Below are 15,038 nucleotides of genomic sequence, written 5' to 3'. Positions count from 1 at the left end.
ATAGAAAGTATAAGCAAAGGGAACAAACAGAACAATCAGTAATTTTCATAGACACGTGGATGTTGTATGAAGATAGTTTTATGAAAAAGTAAAACAGCCCCCGGCTGTTATCTTTTTTGAGTTAAGTCATTTAAAAACAAATTTCTGATCAAGATCACAATTTAACATGTTTTTTTTAGATTAAACTCCGCAAAGCAACACATTCTCAGAGGTGGACTCACAAGGTTAACTTGCTTAGCACTGCTACAACAGGGCTTCAGTCCAGTGGAGCAGAAGTGGAATTCCACATCTGCAATTATTGAACTACAGGGTGCAAAAGAAGGATTTGAGCTGGAATGGAAAAATGAGTGGGGGGAGTAGGTAAAAAGTCAGGCAAGGGTGAAAAGCAAGGAAACAACTGATAAAGTACTGAGTCATAGCCAAATCCATTTTTACATCTCTGTTTACTTCATTCTAAAGGAAACAGACAGGTATACAGGTAAATGAGATGATACACAACATGAAGGAGGTAAATATTAGAGGAAAGAATGGTATGGTAAATAAATGCAGGCATCAGGAAGGCATTTTAACACTCAGTAAACTGGCATTCCTTAGTACGGGAGACAGCACACAATACAGTACATCCTTTAGAGTCAATAATATAACGACTCTGTCATTCACACAAAATCATATTGGCACCTGACAAAACAAAATGAATGGACTCGATCCAGGCTACTTGGAAACAGGCACAGAGCCTACAGTGGCATAAGGCATTACGTGGAAGATCTGTCATGTGTATGTCTTTGTTCTTTCATAAGTGGTACTGTAGAGTAGCTTCACATTCATTTTTGGAATTCCAACAGTAGAAAAAAAGGGAAACACAACTCCTTGCAGAGGAAGTGTGGACACACATCACTCAGATGGGATGGGAAACAGAGAATTCACATACATGTGTGCAAACATGTGTTATAAGGCACTGTAGTAAAACATTATATATGTAGTTTAAAAAAAAAAAAAAAGGAAAGAAAGAAAGAAAGAAAAAGAAAGGAGTAAAGTTGGTGGTATATACACCTGTTTTTTTTTTAAACATGTTATAGAAAACATACCCTGAATAACTGTCTCTCCTAAAGTCAACAACACAGACAAGGATATCACCCCCCCAGTATATCTAATTCAAAAAACATTTCCCCAAACAATTTCATTAATTTCAACAAAGGCTTAATTTATGTTGCTGCAATATGCTTGAGAGTTTGCTGTTCATAAATTCATTCTTGTCTGTTTTGAATTCCTCAGTGAGAGGGTTTTGTCTGCTGACAGACTCTAAACCATGGTAAGGCCAGAAGACTCTCCCAAACTACAAGTACTGCTCCCTTTTCTCTGGTGGGGTACTTTTAACATTTGGTCTGCAATTCAAAAGGGAAAAAAAGACACGTTTCAGTCAAAGTACAGTCACAGTGAACAAAAAAAAAAAAAAAATCACATTTACAAAAACACCTAGAGGTCATAGGCTATACGTGAAACCATAAATCAGCGCAAAAATATGTTTCAGCTTATTGTTAACTCTCAGTCAATAACTGGACAGAAGGGGGGGTGGAAAGTGTAGCACAGAGTTGATATCTCATTTCTTAAAGAGAAGGTCTGACCACATATCCTTTAAGAATCCATATTTACAGAGAAGGCTCAGACACGGGGGAGGGGGGGTCGGAGAAGACAGTACACCGTGGTTCCCATTAAAACTGATAAGGTGCAGATGTATTACTGAGAAAAGGAATCAAATACTACAACAGGTCCAAATTGGGAGGTAAAAAGGTAACAGGAAAAGAATGGGGGTGGGGAGACAGTGGTGGGACAGTCGGAAAGTCCTCGATAAAAAGGCGGGGGCTGATCAGTCAGGGAAACTAGTTTCACTCAACAACTCTGCCCTGAATTAGAGGAGAGAAGAAGAAAGTCAGGATAAGAAGACAGGGGGGTGGGGGAAATAAGACACATAAAGACCTCTCAGATTCCCGCCATGTTACAGAGCCACGGGGATGATGAGATGTTAACCAACAGGGTTAAGACTCAATGGTACATGTAAGCTGGCTAGCATTGTAAAAAATAGATGGAATGACTGATAAAGGTGGGAAGAAACATATGAAGCCAATGAACAGGTTTTATGGCCATATTGTAGTGTGGTATAATTCTGTCCCATGATGGTGAAGCTAGCATAAAGTCTGAATGGAATGGAAATTAGCTAGTCTGTGACTTTTTTGCACCTCCAGACTGGATAGCTTACCATATGATAAAGCAAGCTGGTCTCTATTCAACTGTATTTTTGTTTTTATTTATTTAAATCTTTATCTTTAGGGTTCACTTGTTAGTTCCCTGTGTGCTAATTATATATTTCCTTCCTGCAGTCTAAATAGAATGCTAAGCTAGCCAGGATGATACTCTCAACCATAGGTTAATCTAAGTGGTTTAGACTTTAAAAGATGGAAGCTATAGCTTGCAGGTCTGAAAAGTGAAGCCCATGTGGAATTACCTTAAATCTGCATTCTCTGTATTAGCCACAGGGTGGGTGGTACTGTGGTTGCAAAAAAGACTTCCCAACTGTAGAAGTCTGTGGGTCAACAGTTTTTAGACTTGACCTCTGTAAATTCTTTGCTGCTGACTTTCTAGGCTCATATTGAATGAAGAAATTATTCTGTAAATCTTGTTCATACTATGCTGAGTATTGTCTGTGCCATGCTCACTGGCTATTGAATTCTGATTGCAAAAACGATCATCTGGAGGAATTAGATTTCAAAAGCCAGTGGATGATGTCACTGCGGCTATGTTTTTTTGCTTAAACTGGTATTTTCTAAAATTTCAAACTATTTATTTAGATGTTTAGATTTTATATTGGGCAAAGTGTTTTTGTCCCTGTTGATAAGCTTGTCCTGATTAAAATCACAGCTGCTACCAACAGACCAAAGATACTTGACATCCCGTTTTATTTAAAAGGTGCAAGGAATTTCCTATGGACCTTCAGCCCCCCCACCCCCACCCCCAACCCCCCCCAGTTTGAGAATAACAGAGCTCTCTACAAACAAGTCTCTTCCAAGAAGAGAAGCCTATATCTGGGAAATGGGGCAACTGGGACCTATTCTAAGAAAAGTTAATGGTTTTTTTATGTGGAACAGTGATGGACCAACTCTTTTAGAAGCATAAATGGGGGCAAAGTGATGTTGGCGCATGAAGGGAGAACTCAAGAGCCAATTTAGCTTCAGCCGAATTTTAAAGGCTCTAATGTGGGCATAGCTGCAAGTATCTATTGTACTTCACCTTCAATGAGTAGTCAGTGGTTTGAAGACCACCTGTTTTCATTATGTTCCTGTTTCCAGTGGAGTTCAATAGAAAGCAAGCTACTTTCAGCTGGTCTGTTCCACAAGGGGTCCCCACAGCAAGAAGCCCCCATGTTTGATTTGGCAGAGTTTTATGCTAGATGCCCTGCTGACACAACCCCAAAGGGGGACCCCGGTTGGAACTGACCAACCAACCTTTTTGTTTACCAAGCAGACGAGTTAACCACAACACCATTGGAGCACAAGCAGTGGAGTAACATATAAGCTTTCTATTTACTTATAGCTGTTTTAAGCATCATGTTAACTTATATAGAGATAATACTGTGCTAACATCTTTTAGCTTATGATTCTCAGAGATTATGTATGTGTGTGTGAAGTCTATGAAATAGCTTAGATCTTAGGCACTGGTTTGGTTATACAAGAGATTATGAGATGAGGGAGTGTATGAATCTGGAATGATGGTGTTAGTAAATGGAGCGTGATGATATGTGTCGATGAGAGGCTCCACTTTCTCTTAGTGTTAAGAATTATGGAAGAGTGATAATCAGCAGCAGTCATACTCATTATACATCTAAACAGACACCTTCAACTAACAAGTCACGCTCCACTCCTGCAGGTTAGATTGTGTCTCTGTGTGTGGTCCTCATCAAGTCCTTGTCGTGTGAAAAAAAAGGACCATCTGAGAAGTGATTTCTTATTATGCGAGAAATTTGCTCAGCTGTTAGCAAAATGGCTGCCTGAGGCCTTTATTGCTTAGGACACTAAGCATGCCTGATTCTTTATTGTCATTAGTTTTGGTTGGTTGAATTCCTCAGTAGCTGCTTTCATCAGTGACATTACTGCAGAGCTACTTGTGGGTATCTTACAGGTTGATTTCAGCGCTATCCAGAATAATACTTTAACTTCACTGCTTAAATATTGTCTAAATTAATTTCCTACCAGGAAAAAGGACTTCAAATGTAATCTAAGTGGTTTAGAGTTTTAGAGCTTATTCTGTGAGTTACCAATTTCTATAATATTTCCTCATTTGCACACAGTGGTTTGGCCTTGTCCCTTCACACAACCAAACTGCACCAGTGGAGTGTGAATATACATGGTAATTTGGGGGTAAAACACCAATGCAGCTCCAACCAGGAAGCACAGGACATGCTAGTAAAAGTTCAGCAAGTTTTGCAGTGCTGGTATTTTACCATTCCTTCCTTAGCTGAGAAACACTTTTTAATTTGATGTGTAATTCACTCCAAATGTTGGTTTTCTGTACCAATACTTGAATTTGTTGTCTTTGTACCTTTGCACTTACCTTTAAAGTACATTAAATAGTGACATTAAAGCAAGAGATGTCAATTCACAATACAAGCTTAACATTTTATACTTATAAGTTTGTAGTTCTTTAAGTTTGTAGCCACATACATCCTACTGGTGGAAAATATGCTCACGTATGTACAGCTCCATAAGTAGTGTATTGCTGCATAAGATCGATCACAAGTGTCTTTCAGCTATATGATTGCATGTGTGTATGCATGATAGTCTTTTTTGTTATGGCATGTTTAGAAGGGAGGAAAAAAGAGGGTGGTGCCAAGCGTGTCCTCTGCTCTCTGTTTGGGTGACTGCTGGAAGAGGGTGGGGTTTACACGTACTCCCTGGCTGTAGAAGGCTGTGATTGGCGGTAATATTGCTGTCCTCGCATGTCTTCTTTGGAGCAGGAGCAGCACAGCAAAGAGCCGCCCAGAACCGTCAGACTGGCTGCTGCCCATCCAACGAACAAGGCCGAGCCAAACTCATACCTGCACAGGAAATAAGGAGGAAATGGTTGTGCAAACAGTAAAGCTTTGTGCTGACATATCTGAAAGATCCAAATATTTAAGAGGAAATTAAAATTCCTCTTAAATATTTGGTATGGGCTACATTCAAACATTCAAAACTCTGTTTTACTTTTATTATTGGATATTCATGAAGATCAAATTTTCTCTAATTAAAGGCAACCTTTGAAACTACAGATATTTGCTAAAATGAGCAACTATTAGAGATAAGTTTTTTTTTTATTTTTCTGCCCATAACTGGGAACTATTAGCAACACAAGCTGATCATATTTATGAGCCATAATTAGAAACTGTTAGCAATGTTATCTATTTTTATTAGCTGTAATTTAGGCCTATTAACAACTGAGGCTCGCCATACCTGTTAGAGATTAATGTTTATCATTTTATTAGCCATAATTTATAACAGTTAGCAGCAGGACTCTTTTTCATTTCAACAGCAACAAGTAACATTGGCTATTTTAAGCAGCCACAATTTAAATAATTCACAACTTAATTTGGGCTTATTTATCATACAGAATGTGCAGCTGTTAGCAGGTTGTGTTCAGCGCCATAATTAGAAAAAGTCTGTACCTAATGCTGACCATTTTTTTTGGCCATAATTAAAAGTATTTAGTAGATAAAACAAGCTAAGTCTACCAATAATTTGACCTACATTTTGACTGCAGAATCTTTGTCACCGTCTGGGTCCTTCAGCTGTAGTTCCAGTTTAACTTAAAATGTTAATTGGCCCTGAAACCTTTGGGATTAAGTCTGCATACTAAGATAAGGCGATGCCTGTTTCTTTGATGTACAACAAAACCTCTTGACTAGACAAGCCACAGGTTCAGGTCAGATGAACACAGATTTCAGTGACAGGCATCTTGTCTTCAAGCCATTTAGTTTTTTCCACCTTGGCACAATTTCTTTATAGCATCATTTCAAAGAGCTATTTCACTGCTGCAAACACTGCAGTCTCATTATACACAATGTTAATGTGATGGGCTTATTTGATGGATTTAATCTGCCAGATATTTCCAGGTTTTCAGGACACTGTCGTTATTGCAGCAATTTCAACTTGATTATGATCATTTTTGGTAGTTTTGTTGTGTCCCCAATAGTGCCGAGGTGTGGAGGTGTTAGTCACATGGCATTTGTATTACACATGTAGAAACTGGAAATATTTATATTAATAATGAAAACTGTGATCACAGCAGCTTTTTGTTAGATTATGAGTGGCATGTGCACTAGAATGCTGATAAATCATGCACTTTATCAGTACACTTGTTGTTTAATGATAAGTCACGTGAATACTCAGATATCAACAAGAAGAAGACCTTGTTTAGATTTGGGGACAGTTTAGTCCCCGTTTGAGGACAACAAAAACAGATAAGAGTGCATTACAGCATGATTGACATACCTGGCATTGGGTGGTGTATTTGGGTTAAAAAACTGATAGGACACTTGAGTGGCATACCAGGACACAGAGACCAGTGTGCATAAACCTGTGGAAGGAGAAACAAGTGAGAATCTCTCTGGTGACACTGCAGTGGTTGAGTGCATTAGGGGTGGGCAGGAGTTGGAGTACAGGGAGCTGGCAAGGAGCTCTGTGGAGTGGTCCAGCAGAAACTACCTCTTTCTGAATGTCAAAAAGACAAAAGAGATGATGGTTGACTTCTGGAGGAAAATAAATCTGCAACTACACCCATTAACATCAAACAGTGGACAGCTGCAGGTACTTGGGTGCTCACTTCAATGACAGGTTCGAATGGAGCACCAACAGTGATGCTGTGAGCAAGAAGGGGATGAGCAGACTCTACTTTCTGAGGAAGCTCAGCTCCTTCAATGTGTGCAGTAAGACTTTGGAGGTCTTCTACCAGTCTGTGGTATCAAGTGCCTTTTATTTTGCTGTTGTCTTCACAGATGCTCTATTCCATACTACAGAGGCAGCAGAGCTCATTCTCCCTCAGACTCCCACATCTATCTATCTATCTATCTATCTATCTATCTATCTATCTATCTATCTATCTATCTATCTATCTATCTATCTATCTATCTATCTATCTATCTATCTATCTATCTATTATATTAATTAGGTCTGTTGCTACAACACACAAATTTCTTGTATAGTTGAATTTCTTCCCTTGGGATTGTGGTTTATGTCTGAGGTCAGCAGCTAATGCCTCTAAAATGACCACTTCCTGTTTACAGCAGGGTCTTGAATTTCCCTGAAGACCCCTAGTTAAAGTTCCAGGCTAGAAAAATGCCAGACCACTCATGCTAAATGCATTAATTGCAAGAGATACATTATATTTTTGTGATGGCAAATGAAAAAATAAAACAACAATCACACCTGCAAGCAGGAAGAGCGCTCCTCCTGTCATAGCAATGCGGGTCTTGGTGGCCGGGTTGTTATCTCCCACCTTAGTGCACTTCATGCCCACCACGCTGACGATGATCCCAATAAAGCCCAGCAGTACTGACACCACCATGAGGGCCCGGCATGTCTGAATGTGGACTAGATAAAGAAGAGCAAAGGAGGAGGCAGGGATGAAATGGGGCAGGGCAGGAAAGAGGACAAAAAAATGAAGTGAGGGAGAGGATGGAGAAGTGGTGAGGAGATGAAAAAAAAACAGAAAAAAGAAAAAAAGAATCTTTCAGCAAATCATTTGGAATGACACACAAACATTTCTAGACATGAAAGTGAAAACTAAGGGGAATGAAGCTATACATGCCATGCAGGATTGATGGGAAACCACATGCATTTATGACAGCTCATTAGGGGGAGTCCACCACTGTCCTACTTTTCCAAGCAGGGTAGTTCCAGAGGTGACTTTATTGGCCAAGCTCTGGGACCGTAAATGATCTTTCAAATCTTCTCCACATCATTCCACTGTGGTTTTGCCTTCTCAAAAATCTAATGCTCTGCCCACACAGGCCTCAGCACACACATAACTTAGTGGGAGGAACATATTTACACATATTTACACACATATGTGTAAGCGCACAATATGAGCACAGACACGATGACCGTAGGTGGAACAGACACAGATGAAAGTCTCTCTCTAGCACACGCTGACTGTAGGAGGTCCCACTTTACATGTTTCAAACAGTGGGATTAGTGTGGCTTTGTCACAAAGCAAGATTGTTTTCGCGGGGCCGTCGCCACAGCGATCTGACTGTACTGCCTCAACGGCAGCCGCTCAAAGTCACATTAAAGGGAAAGCAACACTGAGCACCTAATAATACTGTCAAAATACTGATGGAGTGTGCCTTATTCACAGCAAGCAAGGGGATTGTTGAAGTCCCGGCAGTGGTAGAAAACATGGAAATCCCAATATCCTGATTGTGATATCTGACAAAGCTGACAAATATGTTAATTAAAGTAAAGAGGCGAGCTGTTCATAGAGGTTTCACAGCCAAGATCACAGGCATCACTTAAAGAAAATGGAAGGTGGCGTTTGAATGTCCCGGGAAACACAATGAACAGAAGAGAACAGAACCGTGTCAGCAAACTAATTTTTGTATATTTGGGGGTATTTTTGCCCCTCTATTAGTTTTTACAAAACAGGTTTGACACCAAAAATTAAAAAGAAAAATAGTAAATACTAATATGAGGTGCATTTTTTATATTCCTGGATCTTTAAATTATATCTCCTGAAAGCTTAAAGCTCCTGAAAAAGAGCTGTTATACCCAAGTGGAATGGTTGGTAACATGTTGTGATAATCATTACTAAATATAATTTTTTTTTTTTCTATCATGAACCAACATTAAGATAATGGTTTATAATATTTACTAACTGATTAATAGTAGGTTTATAACCCATGTGTGGACACTGTCTTGTCTGATGTGAGTTTTAAAGTTTCTACTGATGATTATAACTCTTTGTAAATGGTTATTAAGTACTCTGCAGTTCATCTAGTAAGACAGCAAAAATATCTGTTATAAAGCTGAAACTGGTGTTTATAGACAGGTGGGGTGGAGGTGGTGTGAACATGAACACTGTTGCTTCCTTTTATTTTTAGGCATGGTTTGGGTCACCATACAACCAAAGTGACGGATGAGCCCAGCCTCACTGTTGCCACAACACTGATATTGTACATATCGTCTAACCACCAGTGGCTTTGGGTAAAGTAGCAGCATTTGATCCCCCAGGAGTGAGAACAGGTTCACTGGTTGGTAATGAAACCTTCATCACAAAGTTGTTGATCATTAACACAGAATAATGTAAAAATGTAATTTGAAATGATGTCTTCAGAATATAATTGTTCACCTGCAGTACCATACATAATACTATATACTATGTATCAGAATTCATAAGATAAGATTTTTTTAAATATACAAACTAATGACATAAATAAATATAAGGTTGAACTTTAATGATTTGTAAATTCAATCTTCCTCAATGGTAATGCAGCTATTTTCTAAGATTTATTTAACTATCAACTATAAATGTTCCGTTATTATACTATGATATTATTTTAAAGTATTACTGGATTGTTTCATGTATAGAAAGACTTTCAAGAACTGTTTAGGAAAAGAGTTCTACTGTTTTCACATGCTAACACAGAGATGCTCCTTGCTCTGCAAACAGAACAGAACCAAAGTGTTCCTCTAAGCAAGAATTGCCTCTCAGCAGCCATCGTTTTCAAGGATTATCTTTAAATTCGATGGGACATTAAAAACTGCATGTTTAGAATTGTCAGTCAAATCTAATTTTAAAAAATGCTTTGCTCCAAAACAAGGTACTCATTATATTTCTTTGCTCTTGTACTTCGTCCAGTTCTACCAATATCCTTGCTGTGGCAGAGTCCCCTCACAGTCCTCTCATATCAAGATTCTTTGAGTTCTATTACCACCACCATCATCACCCCACCACCACCACCACCACCACCACCATGACAGAAGTGTAAGTTCAAGACCAGGAAAATCACTTCAAAAAGAGCTGTTGAGTATCAGCCTGAGATGGAAGCTAAAGTCACCATTTGTCATTGTGACAGAAATACACACAACATCTTTCAAAGTGCAGCAGTAAAGCAGCACTTCAGAAGCTGATGTGAAGGGACTTATGAGGAGGGGAGAGGATGGAACAATCTTTGAAGTCGGATTTATGGCTCCAAAGCTCCTTTTGATGGAGTATCTGAATGGTCTTCCACAGAGAGAGGTTTGATTTTTTTTTTTTTTTTTGCTGTTATTTTTTCATTCACTCTGGGCATTCCTCTTTTCTTCTGATGGAGTACAGGGGTTTAGACTAATGACACCACTGACCAGCTTTCCTCAGTGAGGCTAGAGAGAGCGAGCGGAAGTGAGAGAGAGAGAGAGTTGGTGGAAGAGTGGCTCACCCACCCACTAGGACTAAGATTGGCACTGCCAGCCGCAACCTTTAAATGTGTGTGTGTGTGTGTGTGTGTGTGTGTGTGTGTGTGTGTGTGTGTGTGTGTGTGTGTGTGTGTGTGTGTGTGTGTGTGTGTGTGTGTGTGTGTGTGTGCAGGCACTGTAAGGTCCCATTGTGAGATCACTTATGACTACTTCATACAGACTAAGGCTTTGCCTGCTCAGAAGACTAAGACTACACTTACAGTTTAGTCCTTTGATCCGATTTCAACTCGAGGAACAAACTTCAGTTTGCTTTTTTCAGCTCCTTTCAATGTATACAGGCCAGCATCCCAATAAAAGGGACAATATGAATCTGTCAAAGCTAATAAATTACACAAGCAGAAGCATTTATTCTATTAGGCAACTGTAGCTATTGGTCTCTGTGTGAGTCCACACACATTGCAAGACCTCATTGACGCTTTTGGATGGCATACTAAATATCTGCAATTCTGATACTGTTAATTATTGTCCTGAAAAAACTAGATTATTTATTTATTTGCCTCTGTTAAAAGCCATGTCTCACACTCAACTTTTTAAACACTGACGCTTGATGAGGTATCTTTTAGCATAATTTAGCAACATGCATGGTTAAAAGTGTGAACCTTGCCAAGTAGGTCAGCCATGATCACTATAGTTCATCTACAATTGTTATTTACATCTCCAGTAATTTACTGGCTGCATGGCTCTTATCTGGTACCTCCCTGCCCGTACATGTGCATACAAGGTAGGAAGAGCAGCAGCAAGACCCCAGCACAGAGTATAGGAGGCATCAATGACAACACTTATATAAAAGGAGGAGCTGGGGTGGAGGTGGGTTACAAAGCAGCTTGTTGTGCAGAAGAACTGTGATAGGTTAAAGCAACTCTACATGAGATTTGCCAAATGATGTGTAGAAGGGTATTGGCTAAGCCATCAGCTGATGTGGGCTGGCACAGAAATCAGCTGATTTACCAGAATTGCTACTGAGCTTGACTTTGTGGTCTGCCAGAACTTACACAAACAGAATGTGAAAAGGAAACTAGCTCCCACATGGCAGTCAAACTAGTCTCATGATGGACAGTTTGGGGGGGGGGTTGTTTGTTTGTTTGTTTTTAAAGCATGTATTTGTATTTTTAAAGATTTAACTCAAGAACTAATGGGCATGGGGGCAGAGATTCGCAGATGGGTATAAATGGCAGAGAGTACGGCAAAACACATTATTTGCTTTGATCTTCAAACAAATTCTAATACAAGAAAATTACCGATAAAGCAGCTTCGGCTGAGCAATTTTTAATAATTTCAAAACTAATTATATGAATAAGAAACTACTATGCATACTGTTTTCAGAAACTGATTCTCAAGCTGAATTTATCATGCAGACGTGCCTTTTTACACAAATGTAAAAAGCATCTACAGGAAACACCTGTGCCTTTTCTATCAAAATGAGCACAACATTGTTATTAAGTGTGACACAACAAATTGGCAGAGGCCGGTCAATATGTCTTCATAGTCATGCTCAGATTCTACTGGATCCAAAGAGCTGTCCTGTCAGCACCACCATCCTCCCGCACCTCATATGGCAAATAGCAGCCATCTATTATCTTAACCACCACCTTCATATTGAGCAAAATGAGCCCATTCCACTACATTTGCTTGGCGGCATCAGCACAGTCTGGTGAACAATTATACCCACCATCACATGCTGCTCCTGCTGCGAACATACCCAGGAGAGCAGAGCTCCTTCAGGCCTTTTAATGCCCAATCAAACCAATACCCAGATGAGTGTTTAATCAAGATTCAGACCTGAGCCAGGACATGTGATTGGATCAGCTCTGTTTCATAATGTGTCTGGAGAAATATCTAATAAAGTTGTTTTGTCTTATTCTGTAATAATGGAGTGTGTTATCCTAATCCTAACCTTACCCCTGTCCCTGCTGGGTGTTGAGAAGTTAACTGATTTTTATAAACTTTTCATCTATTTGGAAGACTCAAATGGAAAAGCTTTGAACCCCTATGCAAAAAATAATTATATGAGTCTTCATTTGAAAGGTAAGATCTTCTAGTTTCTGAATAATTGCCGATTTAGCAAACAGCAAAACAATAACCCTAACCCTAGATGGGTTGCAGGTGACGTGGTGGATGTTAAGAGGTTAATGGACAAATGGAACAATGTGCGCGTGTGGGGAAGATAGAGCACATTCTGGGAATATCTCTGGACTGTGGTTCAACAACTAGCCTTTTCTTCTCCTAACAGCCCCTATTCATGCACAAAGACAATACACTGTTCTTATTGCTGCAAGGAACCAAGGGAGATGGGAGATCAGCTCAGACGCCCCATCACAGGGATCGCCGTCAAAATGTGTTGATATAATGACTCACAAAGAAACCAAAATGTTTGCAAAGTGCCTTATTTGTTGCTCCAAGGAAAGCGTGCCGCAGCAGTAACCACAGAGAAAAACAAATGACTTGTATTGTGAAAATGCCTTCTGCCCAAGCCCCCCTTCACCCCACCCCACCTCTGCTAGTCTTTCATTAGAATCTCTAATAGGATAATTTAAGCAGACAGTAGATGGATGGATTCATATAATCTGTGTGCCATTAATTATGAGTCACTAGGACCAGCTTACAGATTGGAGAAGACAGGAGACTCCTATTCTGAGCTAATTTACGTCCGATCCCCACATTCCTCACCCCCTCCTACTCCTCACACATTGCGTGTCATGGTGTTTTGGAGTTTTAACAAAGGAACTAAGCTGTATTGAAGATGCAAACAGCGTCATTTGAAGTGAGATTTACAGCTCGCGTGTATAATGCCTCCCAGTTAGCATTTAGCACTCAGGGAGTTGTTTCGCATCTGTTTTTGCTGCTGATTAATGACAAAAGTTGCGACAAATCAATGGGTCTAACTATAATAACGGTTCTGATGTGTTTTATACCACAATGGATGCTTCTTGGGAAAATTGGAGCAAAGGTTTGATGAATATTAAAACAATAAATGAAAGAAAGAAAACAGTTTGAACGATATAAAGGAGTGTGATTGAAAGAATTGAAAAAAAAAATGTATTAGCACATTAGCACTTTGTTTTAATTGTGCCCTTTCATCATTTGAACACTTATCCAGTGAATATAATTTCACAATTACCCCCAAAAAGCATTCAGCATGCTAAGAACTGCATGTTGATCCAGCAGAATCAAACTAGGAAAAAAACCTTTATTATGAACATGCAATCTACCAAACAGAAGCTGACCGAACAAATTCTTTAAGGACAGGGACATCGTTGTGGGTCGAAGGCAAATTCAAACATTGTACTCACTGTCCAGCGAGAGCATGGAGTCAAAGATCTTGCACTGCACCTGTCCCGTGCTCTGTGAGGCACAGCTCATCCACAGTCCCTCATACAGACCCACGGCTGTGATGATGGCATCGCCCGCATACGATGACTGTTTCCACTGGGGCAAGGCAGTCGTGGAGATAATGCCAATCCAGCCGCCCAGTGCCAGAAAGTAACCCAACAGCTGCAGACCTGAGTTGGCCATCCTTCTCTAACTCTCTCTGTTTTCTGTCTTGTCTTGTTCTTTCTCTCCCTGCTTGACTCGCAACAGCTTTTAACTCGGCGACTCCTAAAGCGTCGCCCTTTCTCTGAGCAGTCTTTGTGGGTGCACTTGCTACTTGTCTTACTTTTCTTTTCACTATCTGGTCCCTCTGAGCATCTCCTTCTGCTCCTCTGTTTCAACTCGCATTTGTAGAACTCTCCTCTGTCTCCTTGTCTCTAACGCTTTCTTTTTCTCTCCACGTCCTTGGCTGTTTTTCTGCCCGTCAGCTGGGACAATGAGTTGATGTCTTCAGATCAGGAAACTCCTGTCTGATTTCTTGATCCCTGTGAGGTTCAGTCAAAGTGAAAGAAAGAGTTTCTGGTGGTCAGCGGTTCAGTTCATCAAGCATCGCCGCTGGGCTACCTCACTCTCTGCATGGCTTCTCCCAGTCAATCTCTCTCTGCCTCTCTCTCTCTCTCTCTTTCTCTCTCTCTCTGTTGCTTGCTAACTTTCCCTTCACTACAGTCTTTCTATCTACTCCAGGCTCAAGTGGCACAATGAGAGGTAGAAGGAAAAATGGGAAAAAGGGAAAAAAAAAAAAAGAAACATGTGGATACAACAAGCTGACCATGAAGGGACGGTGAAATGAGTTGGTTTGTGATTGGACTGTGTAGTAGCAACGCCTACTGGGAGGAAAGAGGGATGGGTTGACTGGAGAGAATAAGAGCTGTTTCAAACAGAGAGAGAAAGAAAAAAGCAAAAGATGTGGCTCCGGAGGGAAAACGCCATAGGTGGAGTCAAAATGAAGCAATTCTTGTAAGATTGTACTAACTAACTGGGGAATTCCAAACTAATAAAGCTCCAATGCGTGCTATCACCTGCATTGATCCTTTAAATGTCTACCCCCTCAGCTGGAGGTGTGGAGAAGGTTGTGATAAAGTGCCACAAATGCACATAAATCAGCATCCAAACAATACCCAGGCTGAAAAGAACGTGTCACATCCAGACAGGCTCTCCGCAAATTATGGGCCGCCAAGGCAAGCCTCCCCC

At 40.2% G+C, this 15,038-nt stretch overlaps 1 protein-coding gene across 2 annotated transcripts; it reads right to left on the bottom strand.

Annotated features, from left to right (window-relative positions):
* Positions 1 to 1,063: 1,063 nt before the first annotated feature.
* On the bottom strand, positions 1,064 to 14,565 carry cldn19 (claudin 19). 2 transcript variants are annotated; one of them, XM_030729487.1, is made up of 5 exons: positions 13,769 to 14,565; positions 7,452 to 7,616; positions 6,519 to 6,603; positions 4,940 to 5,086; positions 1,064 to 1,382 (listed from the first exon to the last, which is right to left on the bottom strand). In XM_030729487.1, the coding sequence occupies exons 1-5, from the start codon at positions 13,989 to 13,991 to the stop codon at positions 1,334 to 1,336; spliced, it is 669 nt and encodes a 222-aa protein (XP_030585347.1). In that variant the 5' UTR covers positions 13,992 to 14,565; the 3' UTR covers positions 1,064 to 1,333. The 2 variants fall into 2 exon arrangements, with proteins under 2 accessions (XP_030585347.1, XP_030585348.1); XM_030729488.1 differs by lacking the exon at positions 1,064 to 1,382 and adding an exon at positions 1,411 to 1,901.
* Between the last annotated feature and the right edge of the window lie 473 nt (positions 14,566 to 15,038).

The sequence above is a fragment of the Archocentrus centrarchus genome, chromosome 5, assembly GCF_007364275.1.
Source record: "Archocentrus centrarchus isolate MPI-CPG fArcCen1 chromosome 5, fArcCen1, whole genome shotgun sequence".
Classification (NCBI taxonomy): Eukaryota; Metazoa; Chordata; class Actinopteri; order Cichliformes; family Cichlidae; genus Archocentrus; species Archocentrus centrarchus.
Note: the sequence above shows the minus strand (reverse complement) of the source record. Positions and strands in the feature narration are given on the sequence as shown.